Source organism: Saccopteryx leptura, chromosome 7, assembly GCF_036850995.1.
Source record: "Saccopteryx leptura isolate mSacLep1 chromosome 7, mSacLep1_pri_phased_curated, whole genome shotgun sequence".
NCBI classification, from domain to species: domain Eukaryota; kingdom Metazoa; phylum Chordata; class Mammalia; order Chiroptera; family Emballonuridae; genus Saccopteryx; species Saccopteryx leptura.
In genome coordinates this window covers 47,461,274-47,483,991 of record NC_089509.1, presented here as the reverse complement: position 1 = coordinate 47,483,991, position 22,718 = coordinate 47,461,274, and the positions used below count along the sequence as shown (strand labels likewise).

The following is a 22,718-nucleotide window of genomic DNA, read 5'->3' as shown; positions in this document are numbered from 1 at the left end:
CAGAAGTGATTTTGATCCCATAGCAAGAATTCATTAAAATGCAGCAGCCTTTGGTGAGAATTTATTCTTGGGCTGAACTATTTTAGAAGCTGTTATTTTAGCATTTTTGACTAATAAAAATGGCATTTTCAGATGGTTCAACCTAATAGTTGCTCCCATCAAAGAAGTAAAGCATAAAGTTGTTAACCTTTTCCTGATTTTTAAACTGAAGACATGAATTAAGAGTATCTGTATATGCTGATGGGTAACATATGATTAACTGCTCTACTTGGCTAGCACAGTGCTTTGAACTGATAAGTCAAATGAACGACGTGTCCCAGGCCCACCAGAAAAACCACACAAGCAGCCAAAGACCTTCATCTGTCTCCGCAGCAGTGCCCTGTCAGTGAGCAAGTAGACAGGAAGGAGAGACATGAGCATGTCCTCTAAATGCTTGACAGAATAGGTTGTAATTTGGCAGCAAACTATGAACTTGCTAAAGGTCAAAACCTGGACTTGGCACTCACATCTCACAGAACTCGCTTAGCTAGATGTTTCAAAAGTGTCTTCCAACGCTCTCTGCTTATCAAATGGCAAGGCAAAAAACAAGGAACATTTGTTGCTCTACTTGCTCCAATTTAGCAGTGCTGTTCTGGGCTGGGTAGCCAGGATACGGAAGCCAATTTGCAGGGTCATTGTGAAGGAGCTGAGTGAACCCAACAAAAGACAAGGGTGCCATGGGCCTGGCATGGGTGTCTTGGGTCATAGCAAGAGTGTGGCACTGATGTTGATATCTGGATCCTCAGCAGACAGATCAAAATGACGCTGGGCCCATTATGAGCAGAAAGGAGATTGAGCATGCTAGAGAGGATGGGTTTAGAAAAGCTCTGGCCTAATGAGAAAATGAGCCCAGCGGTGTCTGAGAAGGCAGGTAAGTGCTCAGTGATAGACACAGTATGAATGTGAAGAGCAGCGCTCTGGGCAGCAGGTGACATCACAGGGAATTTTACTTCAATTAATTTAATATTTCAGATGTAATTGTATTATTCTGAAAAACCTGGGTAAATATACTACATACATGATCTATTCAAGATATTTAATTCATTTTTCTCTTATAAGATCAGGAGTCAGTGATAAATGTTCTGTAGTGATATAGCTGTATATTACATATATATTCCTTAGTTCAGGCTACTATAACAAATTACCATAGTCTGGGTTACTTAAACAACAAATGTTTATTTTCCACAATTTTGGAGACTGGGAAGTGGAAGGCCTTGGCAGATTCAATGTTTGGTGTCTGGTGAGTGTCTGTGTCCTCACATGGTGAAGTCACTTTTTTAAGGGCACTGATTTCATTCATGAGGGCTCCACCCTCATGACCTAGTTACCCCCCAAAGGCTTCATCTCCTAATACTATCACATTGGTGTTAAGATTTAAACATATGAATTTTGGGGGGTGACAAACATTCAATTTATTGTAATATGTTTGTGTGTGTGTGCATATGCGTGTGCGTGCGTGTGTGTGTGTGTGTGTGTGTGTGTAGAAAAGTGTGACAGATTCTATAGGTCTATTTCAATATGTATTAACAGATAACATTAGTACTGTGAATATCTCTAACCATTTATATCTTTATTTGTTCTAATTTGGGGGTATGTTTTATGTATATTTTAGACTAATATTCTTGATAGCAAGGCATATGTTTTCAATAGTATCTTTCCAATAATATATACTTACTTTATAATTATTTAATGTATGAAAGAATGATTGGCTGAATACAAAAACTGAGGGCATTTTGTGAACAAATCACATTTGCAGTTTTGTAGTCAAATATGAGTTTCAACTAATATTTGCTGTGAAATAAGGCTTGACTCTTGTTTGAATTTGGCAAATTCAAGGGTTTTACTCATTTGCTATGTTTCTTCTTATAAACACAAATAGCTTACTAACTTTTGGAGGTGAAATGCAGGCCTGCTTTTTTTTTTAAATAAAAAGTTTAGTCTTTTTAAAAAAACTGTTTTTACCTTATTAACAAACTAGGCTTAAGCAAACTCAATGAAGTAATAAAGTGAGGTGTAGCAATTTTATCTATTTAAAACTAAAAGTGTTATAGGCAGAATCAAGATTGTGTGATAAGATCCAAAGAAATAAAATCTTAACATATTTTGAAAGAGGATTTCCTGTAAGAGAATAACCTTTCCACAGGCTGTAAAATATTAACAAGAGAAGATATTGCTGGCTTCACAATCCCCCAAGAGTAAGAACTGCAGTTACAGTAACGTTAGGATGGTGGCTGGTTTTGTGAGTGTATGTTTGCACGTATAGGGAAGAAGTAGAGAATTTGGAAAAAGACTTGAGGTTGTTTGTCATCAGCGGAGGATCTGGAATTGGGGGAGAAGAATTGCATGGTCTTGACTATGGTTGTTGGACGATATCCTGTGTCAATCAACAAAAACCAAAAACTTTTTGTGAGTGTGCCTACTTACCATGACATTAAATTGTGCTGGGTGCTAAAGTTGATGCAAAACAAAAACAAATACAAAACCCTACATGGCCTAGCTGTGTAGACCACACAGGTAGGCATGCAGGCATGAAAAACTAGTTATTAACACAAGTCATTGTTATAAGAGCCAAATGAACAGTGGAAGGGGCAAAGTCAGAGGAGTCAGAACTGAAGTTTTCATGAAAGAGGTGGGAGTTGCAGGGAGGAGGATTGTGAAGCCAGGGAAACAGTTGAAGACATTGCAGGTAAGTGGTTTTGGACAATGAACAGAAGAGGCTAAAAAGCCTCAGAAAGTCTACTGGGTTCAATGGACAGATCAGTATGACTAGGTAAGAAGTTTCATGCAGGAAAGAGGGGAAATAAGGTTAGAAAGGGAGTGTCAGGTTAGATTGTGGAGACCGCAAATATCAGACTAAAGAGTGAATTCTCTTCTAGGCAGTGGGGAATCACTGAAAGCTCTGAGGAAGAGATCACCAGGATGAAAGTGGCATTTCAGAAAAACCATCATAGTGGTGGTGCCATGGAAGGATTGGACCGGAGAGAAACTGCTGGCAGGGATACCTGGAAATAAAGATTTCACAGGAAGAATCAAGAGGGTGGTTTGGGTGGAAATAATGGTAAAAGAGAAGAAGACACCCAAAATGATTTTCAGACTTTGAATTTGGGCCACCAGTAAAAGAATATAAAACCACACAATTCCCTAGAGAAAACTAGTTTTGGAAGGAAGACAATTATTTTAGATAAAGTAGGTATAGGATGAGCATGAGACAGGCCAACTATAACGGCCCAACACAGGATGGGAAATGTGTTTGAGGAGTGGTAATGAGTATAGATTTTGTCATAAGTGGAAAATATGCCCAAAACTTAGCAAGCCACATTCTTTGGAGTACTCTAGAAGAAATAATATAGAGGGAAAAGAGTAGAAAGCTGAAGGTCCCAGTATCAAAGCATTTTTGCCTCAGAGGTCAATGGAGAAGCGTAAGAGTCAAAATAGGAGATGATCAAATAATGGTCAATGAGTTAGAGAAGGTTTTCATGAAAACAGCCAGCAAGTTAAGGAAAAATGACAATAGAAACAAAGATCCCTGAGTTGGGTAATCAGCATATCTTAATGGTTTCTGTATTGCAAGAGGGCTTGAAAGAGAACCTCAGGGCCTTAAGAAAGAATGTTCTAGACTCCTACTGTCTACAACATGGCCATATGAAGCTATTGACTGGGAACATGCCTAATCGAATTAGTATATGCTGTAATTGTAAAAGTCATACCAGATTTCAAAGATTTAGTATGAAAAAAAGAAAAAAGATTGTTAAAGATTTCACTAATGCCCTGGCCAGATGGCTCAGTGGATAAAGCGTCATCCCCATGCGTGGAGGTCATGGGTTCGATCCCCAGTTAGGACATATGTGAGAAACAATCAACAAGTATACAACTCAATGGAATAACTAAGTGGAACAATGAGTTGATGTTTTTTTCTTTCTCTACCTACCACCCACCTTTCTCTCTCTCAAACCAAAGGAAATTTTTTTTTTTGTATTTTTCTGAAGTTGGAAACGGGGAGGCAGTCAGACAGACTTCCCGCATGCGCCCGACCGGGATCCACCCAGCATGCCCACCAGGGGGCGATGCTCTGCCCATCTGGGGCGTCGCTCTGTTGTGACCAAAGCCATTCTAGTGCCTGAGGCAGAGGCCACAGAGCCATCCTCAGTGCCCGGGCCAACTTTGCTCCAATGGAGCCTTGGCTGCGAGGGGGGAAGAGAGAGACAGAGAGGAAAGAGAGGGGAAGGGGTGGAGAAGCAGATGGGCACTTCTCCTGTGTGCCCTGGCCGGGAATTGAACCCAGGACTCCTGCACACCAGGCCGATGCTCTACCATTGAGCCAACCAGCCAGAGCCGGAAAATTATTATTTTTTTAATTTCAGTTATATCATTTAAACATTGATTAAACATTACAATGCTATTTTGGATATATTTAGCTAGCTAAATAAAATATGCTATTAAAATTAATATCTTTAAAAAGTTTAATATAGCTAACTAGAAAATGTACTTACATTATGTGCTTATTGGACATTGTTGATCAAGACCTTCATAATGAAGGTCATTAATACAGCACTAATAAATGGTGAAACACACATTCATATACACTGTAACAGTTATATGCATTTTTACTCCATCCACCGGTTCAAAATCTTTCAAAATGTGCTTTGCATTTTGTGAGCATATTTCTCTACCTTGTAACCAGTGTAGATTGTTGAAATCCATTTGTTTATTTTATGCACAACTTAAGTTATTCCACTTTATTGAACACTTGGCTTTTTTTCAACCTACAGATGATGGTGCAGCTGATAGTCGCAGGACCTACACTCTGACTGATTATTTAAAAAATACTCTTAGAGTGAAGTTTTACAGCTTACGATGGGTTTCAGGTAAGGATTTTTGGTAGGAAGGAGACAGATTTTATGCTTTAGTTTACTGTAGTTAGATTGTGAAGCACTTCTATGGCACTGAGGAGATATCCTTGTTGTTTAAACCATTTGGGAAAGAATATTTTTTTTACCTAAAGGTACAAAGGAAGTTAAGCTAGAAACCTTATTTCTTTGATATGAACTATAGAAAATTAAATGTGAATTGAAACCAAAGTGAATTCATACTAGTGTAACAGTCATCACTTCATGTTTTTCAAACTTAGAAATGCTTATTTAGTAATTGTGCAAACTTAAATCTTAAATTTTTATTGCATAATTTTTAGCTTATGAAGGTGTTTAATAGCAACTTGAAATATTGATCTGGCCGTTTTCTCTCTTTAGACCACGAATATCTCTACAAGCAAGAGAATAATATCTTGCTATTCAATGCCGAATATGGAAACAGCTCCATTTTCTTGGAGAACAGTACATTTGTATGTTTAATCACATAATTAATTCACACTTTAAGGAAATTCTGGGGATTTTTTCATAACCTTTTAAATCCTGAGTACTATCGTTTCATGCTGTTGGACTCTCCCTGCAGCATATGGCACAGTGGATCTTTCTCTCCTTCTTGGAATGTTCCCTGCCTTGGCTACTTTTTAGTCTCCTTTGACGATTCTTCCTCCTCTGCCCATACTCCTAAATGTAAGTGTCCTCCGGGCTCTGTCTTCATTTGCTGCCTCCCTCCTCACTTTGCATGCTGTCCTTCAGTAAATTTCCTGCACTTCCACAGCCTCAGCACCCTCTCTCTTTCTGGCCCTGGTGCTCCAGTACCCACTTTTAACCCTAACCCCCCTCCAGATCTAAACCTCTATTTCTAATGGCTCGCTTGCCTCTGCACATGAATGATCTGTGGGCAATTTAAACTCAGTATCCCAAACTTAACTGGTTATTTCCCCTTCACTCTCTAGCGAACTGAAAACATCCTATTCCTCTTCCTGAGTTCCTGGTTTTGGTAAACAGTGCTCTCTACCAAGTCACACTACTCCTTGGTTCTTGCCTCCTCCTCCATATTTACTCAGCAAGCCTTCTGCAACTTCAAGTGTCTCTTAGATTTTCATTCCCACTGTGGAGTTCTGGTTCACATACTCGTTTGTTCTTGTGAGATAGCAAGTATTCTAATCTGTGTCCTTAACTCCATACTCTAGACCAGACCACTGCATTACCCACATCCAGGGTTGACACAACCCTCTCATCTTATCTCAGGCACTGTATCCCTAGAGCATCTTTGTTAAAAAAACAAAACAAACAAACAAACAAAAAACAGCTAAGTCTATCACATCTATATGCAAAAATAGTCATTGTTCTGCTTTTTAATTTAATTATATTAAAATTATATTCTAATTTTATGTCCTCTCAGCTTAAACTTTGATATAACCTATACTGTATTTAGGTTACATGTAACTTTTAGACAGCCTCTAAATATGTATACTCTTTTTTTCTCAAGCTGTTTCCCCCTACTAAGAAGTTTTCTGTTTCTGAATCCCACCTTCACAGCAGTCTTTTCTTGGTTAAAATTAACCATTCCCGCCCTGGTTCTCTAACCCTGATCATTGTCCACCTTACATCATGATCCTTTGTGTGGGAGGGAATGTGTCATCTCTTCTAGATTGGGAGCTCCCAAGGCATACGCCCCATGTCTAGAACTATACCCTCTACAAAGTAAGTGTTGAATAATGGCAGTTAAATGGGATTGTTTAATTGTTCTTTTTTCTATTTGATTAACAGGATAAATTTGGATATTCTGTAAATGATTATTCAGTATCTCCTGATGGACAGTTTGTTCTCTTAGAGTACAACTATATGAAGGTAAAAGCAATGTTATTTTATTGTTACAATTAAAGAATCCTATGAGTATGTTATTTTATAACTGAGTTCAAGGATATGAATATTTAAGATTGACACTTAGTAATGTAACAGGCACTAAAAACTCATTAATTCAGCATCAAAAAGAGATATGGTCATTCTCACTCATAAAAGATAAGTCCAACAAATGTTTTGAAATAAATGTATTTGAGTGTTTTCAAATACTAAAAAGTATAAGTAATATAATATAGACACTAAAAACATAATAAAACTTATGATTTAAAAGTAAACTTCCATGTCTGATTGGTACATCCAGTAATATAACCACTTATTTTCTTTGTCTCAGCTTTACGTGTAGTAAAACTCTCCATAAGTATTTGCTTTAAGAAAGAATTAAACTTCTCATCCTTTAGAAGAAATTCTGCCAGGTGACTGAGAGCCCTTCCCAGCCACCAGGCCCCACCATCTACAGGCTGTTCTGATGGGCAGCCTCGGCACTGGCCCCCAGAGCCCTGTAAGAGCACTCAGCTTCCTGCCCTTCCCAGCCGACCATCGAATTCTCACACATTCGGGAAAGGGTGCAGTTTAATTACACATCCTCTTTACATGTAGGATGGTTGCAACTCACCAGTCACTTTAACTGCAGCTTTTGGATTATTTGTGGGTTTGACAACAGTTGTCGAGTACAGGAAGGTTTGAGACATGTAAGAAAAATTACAAACCTGTGGAGATATTCTGCATTGAAAAGGAAATACAAAGCTGAGTATACCCACCTCTGCTTTTTTCCTAGAATAAATGATAAACACTATTATAAATACCTTACCTCACACACCATTCCTGCTGTACACAGGCCAAGCAAACCGTCCCATATTCCATTTCCCATTTTCGGACGGTGACTCCCAATCATAATATTTACCCTGGATTCACCGTGCTGGGCTCTATTTCCTGAACATGAACACTGGATGACTGTGTTCTGCTAAAGTTATCAACTATGAGCAAATCAGAATCCTGTGCCAACTTTAGCACATCTGTTCCCAGTTAATGAATTATTGTTTGTTTAATTTGGTGGTTCTTACTGCTGTCTATGGATTAAAATCACTTGAGTTTTAAAAAATTCTCAGCGTCCAAGTCCAATTCTCATATCAATAAACTAAAGTCTCTGGAGTGAAGCCAGCATCAGTATTATTTTTTCAATCCATACTATATTCTAATTGGCAACCAAAGTTGAGAATTATTGAATAACAGTTGTTCATGTTAAAGACTAACATATAATGACTGTGACGTTAGGATAGAAATGGAATGTAAATGCCAGCTCAATTTACAGTTGGCCAAGTTCAACAAGTGCCACTGGATGTGTAATAATGGATGTATTTCTCTGGACAGCCATCACTGGTAATTTGTATTTGTTGTGTCACTGGTGTTTACGTATATTTAACTGCTTATACTATTTTTACTCTGTTGCTTCCTTCTGCCATCCATGCTTTTTAGGCAGTATCCAAAGAGCTTCTTTTAAAACCTAAATTATAAGGTCTACCAGAAAGTTCTGTCCGTTTCTATCACAAGTTTCGACACGTAAGCACATGTTTATTTGGCGCATGTGTGCCTCTCTATTTTTATCACTTAATGTATACATGCTGACGTAGCAAATTAACTAAAACAAAGTTGATTCACGTTAGTCTTATGTGTGAAGTGATAGTGTACCCATGGCTACTGATAAGGTTCATTTATGCCACTGTAATTTTTACGAATTTCAACAAGAAAGAAATGCTACAGAAGCATGTCTGTCACATCCACCATATTCCCCGGACTTAGCACCCTCCGACTATCACTTGTTATTGTCCTTACAAAATTTTTTGAAGGGCAAAAAATTCAAAAATGAAGAAGATATCAAACAAGCACTGGTTCAATTTTTCGCATCAAAAGATAAAACATTTTTCAAAAATGGGATATACAAATTGCCTTCACGCTGGCAAGAAATCATTAATAATAATGGCAATTATATTATTTAATAAGTTTATTGACGGTAAGAAAAATTTGAATTTTGTTTTATTCCAAAAACAGACAGAACTTTCGGTAGACCTTATATATTATGTCATGCCTATGCTTAAACCCTCATGATCATTGACTTCCAATCACCTTCAGAATAAAACTCAAATTCTAACACAGCATTCCTTTTTTTTTTTTTTTTTTAGTGATAGACAGAAACAGAGAGAGGGACAGATAGGGACAGACAGACAGGAAGGGAGAGAGATGAGAAGCATCAATTCTTCGTGGCAGCTCCTTAGTTGTTCATTGACTGCTTTCTCCTAGGTGCCTTGACATATGACATACGGGGGGGGGGGGGTGGCTACAGCAGAATGAGTGAGCCCTTGCTCAAGCCAGCGACCTTGGGCTCAAGCCAGTGACCTTTGGGCTCAAGCCAATGACTATAGTTTCATCCATGTCTATGACCCCAGGCTCAAGCCAGCAACCTCGGGGTTTCAAACCTGAGCCCTCTGCATACCAGGCTGATGCTCTATCCATTGTGCCATGACCTGGTCGGGCTCTAACACAGCATTCTTAAAAGCTGTGTCATGGAACCCCATTCTGCCCCTCTGAACCCATTCCCCACCACTCTGCATTTACCATTGTTGGCCAGTGCTTCTCACCCATATGTGCCCCTTAGAATGACCTGGGGCGGTTTTTAAAAATACAGATACACACAACCTACTCCATACAATTAACCCAGAATAGCCTTGGGTGGGCCCGGGCATGGGTAGATTAAGGGCTCCCAGCTGACTCAATGATCCAAAGTTAACAACCTTGAAGTGCACAGCTTTTTATTTTAATCAAGCATCACTTTCGTTTCTATCTAAGGGCCAAACCATTTGCTATGGCTTTCTTCTGGAACTTTCCCCAGTCATCATCTGGCTTGCCCTTGTTAATAAATCAGGCCCAGGCTTGCTGGGATCACTTTATCTAACATTGCCTTCTGTCACTCTGTTCCCCAGCACTTCACCGTTTACTCTCTAACACATTAGCTTATTTTTACTTCATAAATTTATTGCAATGCACTAAATTATAAAATTATTGAAAGTAGAGAACTGTATCTTCTATTTTTACTTCACAGAGTATCCAGTAGAATTTTCTGTGCAGCATAAATTGTTGACTAATTGATGCTCAGGAAATCTATCAAAACAACATCAAAAGAAGTCTAATTTGATTTCATTTCCTTGGCGGTCTGCTATGCAGTGTTTTTTGCACTTTACTCCAGGGTTCTCCATGACGAGTTAGCGCTTCCAGGAAGATCAATTGTTACTTCTACATTATTTTTAAGAAGTAATGATCATTCTAAGTGGCTAAAAAAATAAGTGAGTAAATACACAAAGAAATAAGTACTATGCAGCCTGATATGAGTATTCCAGCATCTTTACGCATTCCTAATGCTCTAGAGATAGAAATAGTAGAATCATTTATTACATGTTGACAATTCCAGGAGCCCTGATAAGCATTTTATGTGCATTCTCATGCACTTGAGATTACTGTCATCATTATGGGCACTTTCCTAAAGAGAAAATTGAAGCTTAGAAAGAAATTTGTTTGCTATTATACATTGGAGACCTGTCTTAGTTCATTCTGGCTGCCATAACAGAATACCAGACTGTGTAGCTTAACCACAGAAATTTATTTCTCATGGTCTGGAGGCTCAGAAGTCCAAAATCAAGGTGCTAACAGATTCAGTGTCTGGTGAGGTCCTGCTTCCTGGATCATAGTTAGCCATTTTTCTCTCTGTGTTCTTACATGGGGGAAGGGGCAAAGAACCTCTTGTGTGTCTTTCAGTAGGAACTAATCCCATTCATGAGGACGTCACCCTCATGACCTAGTCACCTTCCAAAAGCCCTACTTCCACATATCATCACATTGGGGGTTAGTATTTCAACATATGCTTTAAGGGTGGGAGGCATGAACATACAGTCTCTAGCAAGACCTGAATCCAGGTTAGAAGACTCCAAAGCTCTTAAACATGATCTTTCCTAGCTTTGTATTTCAACTTTTCTCTGCTACGATGCTCTGTTGACCTCTTCTCTGTGTAGAAGTCCTCTGCCACAGAAACTGAGCCCAGCAATCACTTTTTCTATAGGGTTTTTTTCCTCCCTGAAGCCTAATTTATTATTAATACATTTCTAAATTTTTAAGGAGTAAATTCCTATATATTTTTTTTGCTTTAAAAATTATCAAATTTAATCATTTCTGCTTCACCATTAGTATACACATTTCTACATTTCTTTAAAAGTAGATGAGCCCTGCATATGGCCAACCCTGATCTGATTGCTGGCTCAGCACGGCTTGGGCCTAACCTGTCCAAAGCTTTGCCCTGTGCTCTCCAAAGCTCCAGGTAGGGTTCTCCTCCCTGGCCCAACCTTGTACTCTAATTTGTGACTACATTAATAGTTTCCTGCCTCTCCCACCCACCTCTGTTGCATCTCTTGTGATTCTTTTTTTGAATTTACTTGTCTGTATTCCCCATTCAACTATGAGCTCCTCAAGGAAAGGGAGTCTGTCTTCCCTAATGGTGTCTCAGAGAGGATAGCTTGTCAATGTTTATATTCTAAAGAGATTAATAAGCTTGTTTCAAAAGATGAACATTGCAAACATGTTGGGTTTCCTTTCAAAACCTAGACTGGATCAGCTATCCTAAAATGATCTCAAAGCTTCCAAAATTTCTCAGTGTTATTAGCCTCTACCACACCTTCTGGCTCTGGAAGTATAGTACTATACTCAGAGGTTTCCAAGAAACAAGCATGAGGTATGTCAAAATAATCCAGATTTGGAAAGGAATGTAGAACTTGAAAAAACTAGGGACTTAATAAGAAATATTTGGTGAGGCTTTGGCGGGTTAGTTCGGTTGGTTGGAGCATTGTCCACATATGCCAAGTTTGCGAGTTCAGTCCCCACTCAGGGCACTAACCAATGAATGCATAGATAAGTGGAACAATGAATTTAGTGTGTCTTTCTTTTTTTCTCTCTCTCTTACTTTCCCTGCCCCCCTTCTCCCTCTCTTCTTCTCTGTCTGGAAAAAAAATCAGTCAGTCAACTTTAAAAACATTGGTTTTCCCTGGCCGGTTGGCTCAGCGGTAGAGCGTCGGCCTGGCGTGCGGGGGACCGGGGTTCGATTCCCGGCCAGGGCACATAGGAGAAGCGCCCATTTGCTTCTCCACCCCCGCTCCTTCCTCTCTGTCTCTCTCTTCCCCTCCCGCAGCCGAGGCTCCATTGGAGCAAAGATGGCCCGGGCGCGCTGGGGATGGCTCCTTGGCCTCTGCCCCAGGCGATAGAGTGGCTCTGGTTGTGGCAGAGCGACGCCCCAGAGGGGCAGAGCATCGCCCCCTGGTGGGCAGAGCGTCGCCCCTGGTGGGCGTGCCAGGTGGATCCCGATCGGGCACATGCGGGAGTCTGTCTGACTGTCTCTCCCCGTTTCCGGCTTCAGAAAAATACAAAAAAAAAACAAACAAAAAAAAAAAACATTGGTTTTCATTAACAATAAATAAATAAACATTTGTTAACATGAGAGGTTAGGAAGATGATAAATAATAAGAAGGAAAAATTCTTCAAGGTTAGGAACCCTAGCTAGTGCTTCAGCTCTGCCCTTATACAGCTGAAAGCTTAGGTTACCTCATTTCATCTATTTCATCCTTATAGGTAAAATTTTGACTGTTATATTAGTTGGGTTTCTTCTGTGAATACATACTATGTGCCTTGTACCAGACCAAGTTCTAGGTATTTAAAGGTGAATAAGACTCAATTTCCTTCCTCCAGGAGTATGGTAGGGAAAACAGATATAGAGATAAGTAATTCCTTTTAATTTACATTTGCATTCACCTATAAACACATTTTCATAAATACAAGCTTGTAATTATATACATTATATATATATATATTTTACAGAGACAGCAAGTCAGAGAGGGACAGATAGGGACAGGAAAGGAGAGACATGAGAAGCATCAATTCTTTGTCGCAGCACCTTAGTTGTTTATTGATTACTTTCTTTTATGTGCCTTGACTGAGGGATTCCAGCAGAGAAAGTGACCCCTTACTTAAGCCAGTGACCTTGGGCTCAAGTCAGCGACGATGAATGAGGTCATATCTATGATCCCACATTCAAGCCAGCGACCCTGCACTCAAGCTGGTGAGGAGCCAGCACTCAAGCCAGTGATCTTGGGGTTTCGAACCTGGGTCCTGCGTGTCCCAGTTTGATGCTCTATCCACTGTGCCACCACCTGCTCAGGCTCATATGTTTTTTATATTTAGTCCTTTTTCTTTTTTGTTTCAATTTTTTTGGTCTCATTTTTAATAACTTATTTTTCAAGAAATTTTCCCTTTTTCTAACTTTTAATATTTATTAGCAAAAATAATATTTGTAATAGTGTCTTATAATCTTTTATTTTTCTTTCAGATCTTATTTATTGGTTTTAGAGAGGAGGGGGAGGAGGGAAAAGAAGAAGGAGATGAGGGAGAGATGGAAAGAAAGAAAAAGAGGGGGTCTTATAATCTTTTAATGTCTATAGTCTGTTGTGGTATGTCATTTTTCATTTCCAATATTAGTCATTCATTCCTTTTTTTTCTCTTAGCAATTCTTTTAGTCTTTTAAAAATCAATTTTTGGCTTTGTTGAATTATCTCTATTGTGTTTTTTTTATTTGATTACAACTTTTACCTTCTTATTTCTTTTCTTCTGATTTCTTTGGATTTGGTTTGTTTTTAGTTTTTGAGCTTTTCGAGATGATTGTTGAAATTTTTGATGTAGGTATATTTCAATTTTAATACATATTTCTAGGTGGCTTTCAAAATGTCTATAATACTTTATATTTCCATGATCAATGTATGAAAGTAAACATTTCTTCACATCATCACCAACAATAGAATTATAGCTATTTTAAATATTTTGCTAGTAAGCTGGTTGCAAAGTGAAAATTTGTATTCTTCTTAAACAGTCGAACTCAATATACTGCGGTCAGTGGTAGGAATAATGTTTGCACAGGAAGTGGCACTTCAAACCGCTGTGGTCCTGGGAAGGCTCCTTGGCAGAGGTGATACCAAAATTAAGTTACATAGGAAGTCCAGCGGAGTTTATACTAAATAGTCTCTAAGATATTTCTCTGATTTCAAAATTCTAAGAATCTAGATAAGTATAAGAAAAGATAAAATTTTAGAATTACACAATGTTATATTACTTTGTTTCTCATCTTGAGCTGCTATAGCAACTGGCAAAACCATTAATAATCACAGAAGCTTAAAATGTCTATTTGCTTTTATAGAAATGGAGGTATTCCTACACAGCTTCATATGACATTTATGACTTAAATAAAAGGTCAGTGACTTCCTCATAAAATGCATTACTCTTTTCTACTGTAATACTTTAAAAACAATAAAGCTCACTGTGATTTATTCATTTAGTCATTGTTTCCCTTTATTTTCCTTCCAGGCAGCTGATTACAGAAGAGAGAATCCCAAATAATACACAGTTGATCACATGGTCACCAGAAGGTCATAAATTGGTCAGTGAGTCTCTTTTATTGTCAAAAAAATAATGGCTCAAATTTCTCATATGCAAAAAGTACTAATCCTGATACAGAGTAGGCACTTAGAAAGCCAAAACTTCACTATCAAATAATACTTTACTAGTCTAACATAATAAATACAATTCCTGAAAGTCTCTGAACAACTAATAGGAAACTGTTTATTTAACGGGAAAACATTCGTTAAGCTTTTAAAATCTACTTTCTGTTGTACTGCGGGGTTTTCTGCTGTTGTAGTTTGTGGGGGTTTTTTTAAAGCACACCTGCTTTCTGCAAGTTCTGTGACCTTCTCTGTGTCACTACAGATATATCTTCATGTTCTGTAAAACTAAGATAATGTCCGAGTCCCAAAGAATCTGAACAGGAAGATGGAATGCTTCTCTGTAGTGAACGTCTCTTTCTCAGCTTGCAACTGCATTCCCCTAGTCACCTCCCCAAAAAGAAATGCGAAACACACACCATTCTATAGGATTGGTCAGTCTTCTAGGCCTTCTTATATATTTTAGCTTCCAAATAATGGTATTTGTGAGAGTCTTCTTTTTCATATATTAAGAGAGTTTTTAGGATTAATTGAGGTTGTAGCGTACTTGTACACTGATAATTTAAGAATATGGGTGGAAGAAGTAAATGACTCTTTATTTTGCTCAATAGGATAACCTAATGTAATCATACTTGCACACCAGTATTGCTTTAGGATAAAATAATTGATAAATGTTTTCTTGAACTTCAGAACAAAATATATATAGATATATATATTATTACATATCAATATTCTTTTTAATCTTTCTAGGCATATGTTTGGAACAATGATATTTATGTTAAAAATGAACCAAGTGCATCAAGTCGGAGAATCACATCAAATGGGGAAGAAGATGTAATAAATAATGGAATAACTGACTGGGTTTATGAAGGTAGGCATTTTAATGTATTTTTAAATCAGAAAATCTGTAAGTTTTTAAAAATAGGCCCTGACCAGGTAGCTCTGTTAGTTAGAGCATCGTTCCCATATGCCAAAGCTGTGGGTTCAATCCCTGATCATGACACATACAGGAATCAATCAATAAATGCGTAAATAAGTGGAACAAATTGAGAATTGATGTTTCTCTCTCTCTCTCTTTCTCTCTCTCTTAAATCAAAATATAAAAAAGTCAAACATTTCTTTAAAAAGGGAGAAATTCAATGGTATTAAAAAAACGTTGCATTTTTAAAAATGTTATCAAATCTCTTTTAGCACTCACAATAACAGGTATCTCACAGAAGAAGAATTTCTTAGCGGTGGCTAGTGCTGCTTATGTCCTCATTGTCTCTCAATGCTCCTTTGTCTCAGTCTACTTTTACAAAGAGCCTTTCTGTGTAGGTAGCTTCTCTGCTTGATGGGTCATAAAAGCCTGCAGATTAACATCAGATGTTTCTCTAACCAGGCCTACCTACCCCAGAAGTTACTAAAGAAAGCAAAGTACTCCCACAGCATTCCAAAAGATGACAAAATATTGTTTGGAGGGGAGTAGAGGAAAAGAAAACGCCTGTTTTACAGAAGATTTGTGTTCATTTGAACTTGGAAAGATTATAATTTCCTGATTTTAAGAAAGAAAAAATAATTAGAAAGGCTTAAGGAAAACGGGTCACAAAGAGAACTAAAAATGATAAAAATAACTGTTTTTTCTTTTAGCATAAAGAGTTTCTGAAACTCTTTATATTATGAAAATGTTTTAGAGACTTAGAAAATATTTTAAAAACATTTTTCATGTCTAGAGTTGCCAAGGTAAAAGGCATTTTGAGACTGTTCCAAACTGTTCGCTTCATGCTTATCAAAAACTCTTCTTCAGTTCATCCTATTATTTCTTCCTTATAGAGTTAAAAAATAGTTTTTCTTCATAACCCAATTTTGGTTGTCTTCTAGGTCAAGTCAAGTTTAATTAAATGAATAACATTATTTACAAAAAAAAAAAGGACAGTTAAATTTCCATGGCTCAAAAATCAGTGTTTGATTAAAACTTAGAATGAAATTTACTAGGAATACTCACTTATAAATTGAAAAACTTCTTCAGCACTTGATGGACAGCACAGCACAGCCTACAAGGATCCTCAGTGAGAACAGGGTAAATAAAGCCTCTTCCCAAAGTTGTGACCTTCTTCAGGAACAGCTGGGTCCCTGAAAAAAGACACCCCTAACACTAAATGAAGTCTTCTCTAAGGTAGATAATAGCTGGAGGGATCTCATTTTGCCTGTTTATAATTAAGCCATTCACAAGCAGAAGAATGGCTTCACAGCTCTAATGTGGGCCTGTTTCTAAAAATGAGATTTTGGTCCCTACAGGGAAATTCTTACAATTTTTTTTAAGATTGTATTTATTTATTTTACAGAGAGAGGAAAAAGAGGAATGGGGAGTGAGAAGTATCAACTCATAGTTGCTTTACTTTAATTGTTCATTGATTGATTGCTCACATCTGTGTCTTAACCAAGCAAGCCCAGGGTTTTGAACCAGTGACCCCAGCATTCCAGGTCAGTGCTCTATCCATTGAGCCACCACAGGCCAGGCAGAAAGTCTCACAAGTGGTTTTGTAAATTTGCAAATGATCTATACTTAGAAAGGAACACACTTATTTCTCCATATATCAGATCTACCCCGTCTACTCCAGCCATGAAGAGTTGTTGGGATCTAAATAAAGTACATTATAAGAGTTCATAAGTAAGAGAGAAAATAAAGCTGCAATGTGCAGACGGGTCCATGTGCCGTACTGTGAAGGTCCATTCCTAGAGGAACCTCCACTCTGGGACTGGAGCCCTCTACCCAACCCCATGTCCCCAATTAAGTTTCTTTCTTAATATCTTTATTTTCACTTTGTCTTATTTAATGATTTTCTAATTGATGATTACTTTAGTTAGTATATATTTTAAAATATATATAATACTTTATGTCCTAGTATAAGGTTAATTATATGACATTCACTCTTTAGTATGAATGCAGTTTACCTAACTCAGAGCTGAAAATGAGAATTTTGTTGAGAACAAATATAAGAAAGGATAGCAAACAAAATAATTTTAGAAGATGCAATACTTACGCCCCTGAAAGAGTAGTGTTGACCTTATGGGTGTAGGTAATCCAGTGCAATTCACATTGAATGCCAACCACCTGTGAGGTACTGTGCCAGGTACTAGGTTCAAAGAGACAAATGCTACTCTACTGCTGTTCTTAGGGAATTCAGACCAGAGAGGGAGACAAAGATGGCAAAAAAATAATTGTCAGGGAGCAAGTTAAGTTTTCTAGTCAGGGAAGAACACATAGTCCAGGGTACATAAAGAAGGTCAGAGTGTGGGGGAGGGGTGGCAGAGATACCTGTTCTCACAGACAGCTTTGTATCAGGAAGCGCTGGGAATGCTCTCTTTGTTTTCTATTGTCTATAGCTATAGTCCCTTCATTCTCAGGATTTTCAGTGTGACCAGAAGTCTTTTTTTTTTACTTTAAATAATTTTTATTCTTTAATTATAGTTGATATACAATATTATATTAGTTTCAGATGTACAACCCAGTGATTAGATATCATATAATTTACTAAGTAGTCATCCTGATAAGTCTTGTGCCCACCTGACACCATACATAGTTATGAGAGTATTATTGACTATATTTCCTATGCTGTACTTTACATTTTCATGACTATTCTGTAAAAACCAATTTGTACTTCTTAGTCCCTTCACCTTCTTTACCCAGCCCTGCAACCTCCTTTTCCTCTGACAGCTGTCAGTCTGTTCTTATATCTAAAAGTCTATTTCTATTTTGTTTGTTAGTTTATTTTGTTCGTTAGATTCCACACGTAATTGAAATCATATGGTACTTGTCTTTCTCAGACGGACTTATTTCACTTAGCGTAATACTCTCTATGTTTATCTCTGCTATATCAAAAAGGTAAGATGTCCTTTTTACATCTAAGTAGTATTTCATTATGTAAATGTACCACAGATTTTTATTCATTCATCTAATGATGGGTACTTGGGTTGCTTCCAAATCTTGACTATTGTAAGTAACGCTGTGATGAACGTAGAAATGCTATATTTTTTTCAAATCAGTGTTTCAGGTTCCTTCTGATATATTTTCAGAAGCAGAATCACAGGGCAATTCTATTTTTAATTTTTGAGGTAACTCCATACTGATTTCCATAGTAGCTGCACCGGCCCTGGCTGGTTGGCTCAGTGGTAGAGTGTCAGCCTGGCATGCAGAAGTCCTGGGTTTGATTCCCGGCCAGGGCACACAGGAGAAGTGCCCATCTGCTTCTCCACCCCTTCCCCTCTCCTTCCTCTCTGTCTCTCTCTTCCCCTCCCGCAGCCAAGGCTCCATTGGAGCAAAGATGGCCCGGGCACTGGGGATGGCTCCTTGGCCTCTGCCCCAGGCGCTAGAGTGGCTCTGGTCGCAACAGAGCAATGCCCTGGAGGGGCAGAGCATCGCCCCCTGGTGGGCGTGCCGGGTGGATCCCAGTCGGGCACATGCGGGAGTCTGTCTGACTGTCTCTCCCCGTTTCCAGCTTCAGAAAAATAAATTAAAAAAAACAAAACAAAACAAAAAAACAAAAAACATAGTAGCTGCACCAATCTGCATTCCCACCAACAGTGCACAAAGGTTCCCTTTCTCCACATTTTCACCAACACTTGTTTGTTGTCCTTATTCTAAATGATAGCTTTGTTGGATCAGGTAGTCTTGGCTCTAGGTCCTTGTTTTCCAACACTTTCAATATTTTTTAACAATCACTTCTGGCCCACAAAATCTGTTGAGAAATCATCTGATTGTTTTATGCAAGCTTCCTTATAGATAACTAACTGCTTTTCTTTTGCTGCTTTTAAGATTCTTTCTTTATTTTTAACTTTTGTCATTTTGATTATGATGTGTCTTGGTATAGATCTCTTTGGGTTTATCTTGTTTGGAACTCTCTGTGATCCTTGGACTTGTATGCCTTCCCTCACCAGGTGAGGAAAGTTTTCCATTATTATTTTTTCACATAGATTTTCAATTCCTTGCTCTTGCTGAAAGTTGTCCTAGAGGCCTCTTATCCTTATTTCTTTGAATTCTTTTTTTTTTTTTTTAGCCAGACAGAGAAAGAGAAACAGACAGACAGACAGAAAGGGAAAGAGATAAGAAGCATTAGTTCTTCGTTGCAGCACCTTAGTTGTTCATTGATTGCTTTCTCATATGTGCCTTGGCCAGGGGGCTCCAGCCAAGCCAGCGATCCCCTTGCTCAAGCCAGTGACCATGGGATCATGTCTATGCTCACACACTCAAGCCAGTGACCTTGCGCTCAAGCTAGTCAGCCTGCACTGAAGCCAGATGAGCCTGTGCTCAAGTTGGCAAACTCAGTGTTTTGAAGATGGGCCCTCAGCATTGCAGGTCGACACTCTTATCCACTGTGCCACCACCAGTCAGGCTCAACATTTTTTTACTTTGCTGTTCTGATTGAGTATATTCTGATTTCTTATCTTTCAAATCTGTGGTTTGAAACTCTGCTTCAGGTTCTATCTAATCCATGTTAATTCCCTATAATGTATCCTTCACTTATGACTGTTTCTTTTTTATGTTTTCTACTTCCATTGTTATGGTTTCTATCTCTTTATTGAAGTTCTCACTGCCTGACCAGGTGGTGGTGCAGTGGATAGAGTGTCGGACTGGGATGCCGAAGACCCAGGTTCGAGACCCCGAGGTCGCCAGCTTGAGCGCAGGCTCATCTGGTTTGAGCAAAGCTCACCAGCTTGGACCCAAGGTCGCTGGCTCGAGCAAGGGGTTACTCAGTCTGCTGAAGGCCTGCAGTCAAGGCACATGGGAGAAAGCAATCAATGAACAACTAAGGTGTCACAAGGAAAAACTGATGATTGATGCTTCTCATCTCTCTTTGTTCCTGTCTGTTTGTCCCTATCTGACTCTCTCTCTGCCTCTAAATATATATATATATATATATTTTTTTTTTTAACCTGTGGTGGCGCAGTGGATAAAGCATTGACCTGGAATGCTGAAGTTGCCAGTTCGAAACCCAGGGCTTGCCTGATCAATGCACATATGGAATTGATGCTTCCTGCTCCTCCCCCTTCTCTCTCTTTCTCTCTCTCTCTCTCTAAAAATAAATAAATAAAATCTAAAAAAAAGATGGCCTGACCTGTGGTGGTGCAGTGGATCAAGCGTCTACCTGGAATGCTGAGGTTGCCGGTTCAAAACCCTGGGCTTGCCTGGTCAAGGCACATATGGGAGTTTATATTTCCTGATCCTTGCCCCCTTCTCTTTCTCTCTCTAACTCTCTTTCTGTCTATCTTCTCTAAAATAAATAAATAATTAAAATAATTTAAAACAAAAAAAGAAGTTCTCACTAAGTTTTCCCCTAAGTTCATCGAGCAGCCTTATAACCAGTGTTTTTGAACTCTGCATCTAGTAGATTGCTTGTCTCTATTTTGTTTAGTTCTTTTTCTGGAGTTTTGTTCTGTTCTTTTAGTTGGGACATGGATCTGTCTCCTCATTTTAGCAGCCTCCCTGTGCTTGTTTCTGTGCATTAGGTAGAGCTGCTGCACCTCCCAGGCTTGGTAGAGTCATTTAGTTTAGTAAGTGTCCTCGAGGGTCCAGTGGCACAGTCTCCCCAGGAGGTGTGGCTAAGATGAGCTAATGCTTGTGTTCTGCTCAGGGCCACTCGATACGAGCTACATAACAATCTTTAGATGGCTGCTATTTGTGCTGGGATTGGAGGTGGTGCATTCAAACCAAAGCCAGCTGCCACTCATGTTCAATCTAAGGTCACCTAGCAGGAAGTATGTGTATGGCATGTTGAGGCCAGATGCTGCTTGTTTGAGAGATTTTAGAAAAATCCAAAGCATGAACCAAGACAGGCCCTTTGTATGGAAATGCCACTAGAAACAGCTTGGGTGGGCTAAAAAACTGGTAGGGCAAAGTCTCAGCAATCTCCATGACAGGGCAAATAGTGTGAGCTAGGTTGATGGAGACTCAGATATGGCATCTGCCTGTCAGCTCTGTAGGGGAAGGGCTCAGAAAGAGAACAGCGGCCTCTGCCAACACCTTTCTCTGGGAGACAGCTGCCCCTCTAGCTCTTACTCTTATATCTGACAGTTCAGTTCTCCCCATACATTCTTGATGCCTTTTGAGCTGCTGCTCCAGAGGGAGTGAATCTGGGAAAGCCCATGTTTGGGCCCTTTAAGAGGAACTGCCTGGAACTCCAGCAGCCCTCTGTTTCATTCAGTCACAATTCTCACTGTTTTTACAGCCAGAAGTTATGGGGACTTTTCTTTTGGGCCCTGGATCCCTGGGCCTAATGTGGGGCTGAGACCCCTCGCTCTTCAGGGAGACGTCTGCAGCTGAGATGTCCTTCCCAATTTTTATCTGCCATACATGTGTGTGAGACCAGCCTGTCCTACCAATCTCAGTGTGGCCTCTTCTTTATGTCCATGGTTATAGCCCTTCTGGTCAGCTAGATATCAGGCAGTTCTGAATGATGGTTGTTCTGTAGTTTAGTTGTAATTTTGATGTGGTTGCAGGAGGATGCAATACTGTGGTTATCTATGTCACCATCTTGACTGAAAGCCCTCCAGTTTTAATACATCATCACTATGGAAAAATACATTTTGTATTACAAATAACCGCCAATTCAAAACATAGAACACTACCTGCCACCTGTACTTACAAGAAATTTTAAAACCATAACCTGGCTGTAATTATATTAATTTTATGTAATTGCATCTTGATTTTTGACTAGAACCAGTGAAGCCACAAGGACTGAGACATCAACTCAGTATATAAAAAGTTCTTAGCAGGAAACCTCCTTGACTTGGAATCACAAGGCCTGCACCCTAATTCACTGAATCCCTCTCTTCTTACTTGCCTTCTCTGTAAAATGGGCTCTGAATAGATTCACCCAGGTATCTTTGTGAAGACTAAATTAGAATAGTGTTTTGTAAATTCTAACTTGCTACATAAATGTAAGTGGACAATGTAGGTATAAAGCAGTCAAAGGGCAAGCAGGCTACCTTACCAAAAAGAAGGTTTTCTCTTACTAGATGTGCAAAAATAGAAAGACAGGAAGGGACAACAGAGATGAAAAAGATGGACTCACCCCAAACAAGTCTGGATTTATTCTTAATTCTCTCAATCATTGCCTATATAATCCTGGGCAAATTACTTATTCTCCTTAAGCCTAACTGCTTCCTTTTGCTTGTCTGCATAGAGTCATTGCGAGGATTCACTGAGATACTAGATGTCAGTTGCGCATCAATGTCTGCTGAATTCATTAAATGCCAACTGCTCATTATAGTTATTATTTTATTATTGTTATTAATACTGTAACTACTACTAATATTATTGTTGAAAATAAATATTTGGAAGAAACTTGTAAGGAAGACTCAATAATCAGAAAAGTGATTTGGATAAATGGTTTCT

The 22,718-nt window shown here is 38.8% G+C and overlaps 1 protein-coding gene across 1 annotated transcript in view; it reads left to right on the top strand.

Annotated features, from left to right (window-relative positions):
* The window catches only part of DPP4 (dipeptidyl peptidase 4), a 91,452-nt gene that overhangs the window by 20,754 nt on the left and 47,980 nt on the right, over positions 1 to 22,718 (top strand). The window contains exons 3-8 of the mRNA XM_066345029.1: positions 4,809 to 4,904; positions 5,286 to 5,377; positions 6,675 to 6,755; positions 14,044 to 14,096; positions 14,211 to 14,283; positions 15,095 to 15,215. Coding sequence (XP_066201126.1) covers positions 4,809 to 4,904; positions 5,286 to 5,377; positions 6,675 to 6,755; positions 14,044 to 14,096; positions 14,211 to 14,283; positions 15,095 to 15,215 — 516 coding nt within the window. The remainder of the gene's footprint in view (positions 1 to 4,808; positions 4,905 to 5,285; positions 5,378 to 6,674; positions 6,756 to 14,043; positions 14,097 to 14,210; positions 14,284 to 15,094; positions 15,216 to 22,718) is intronic.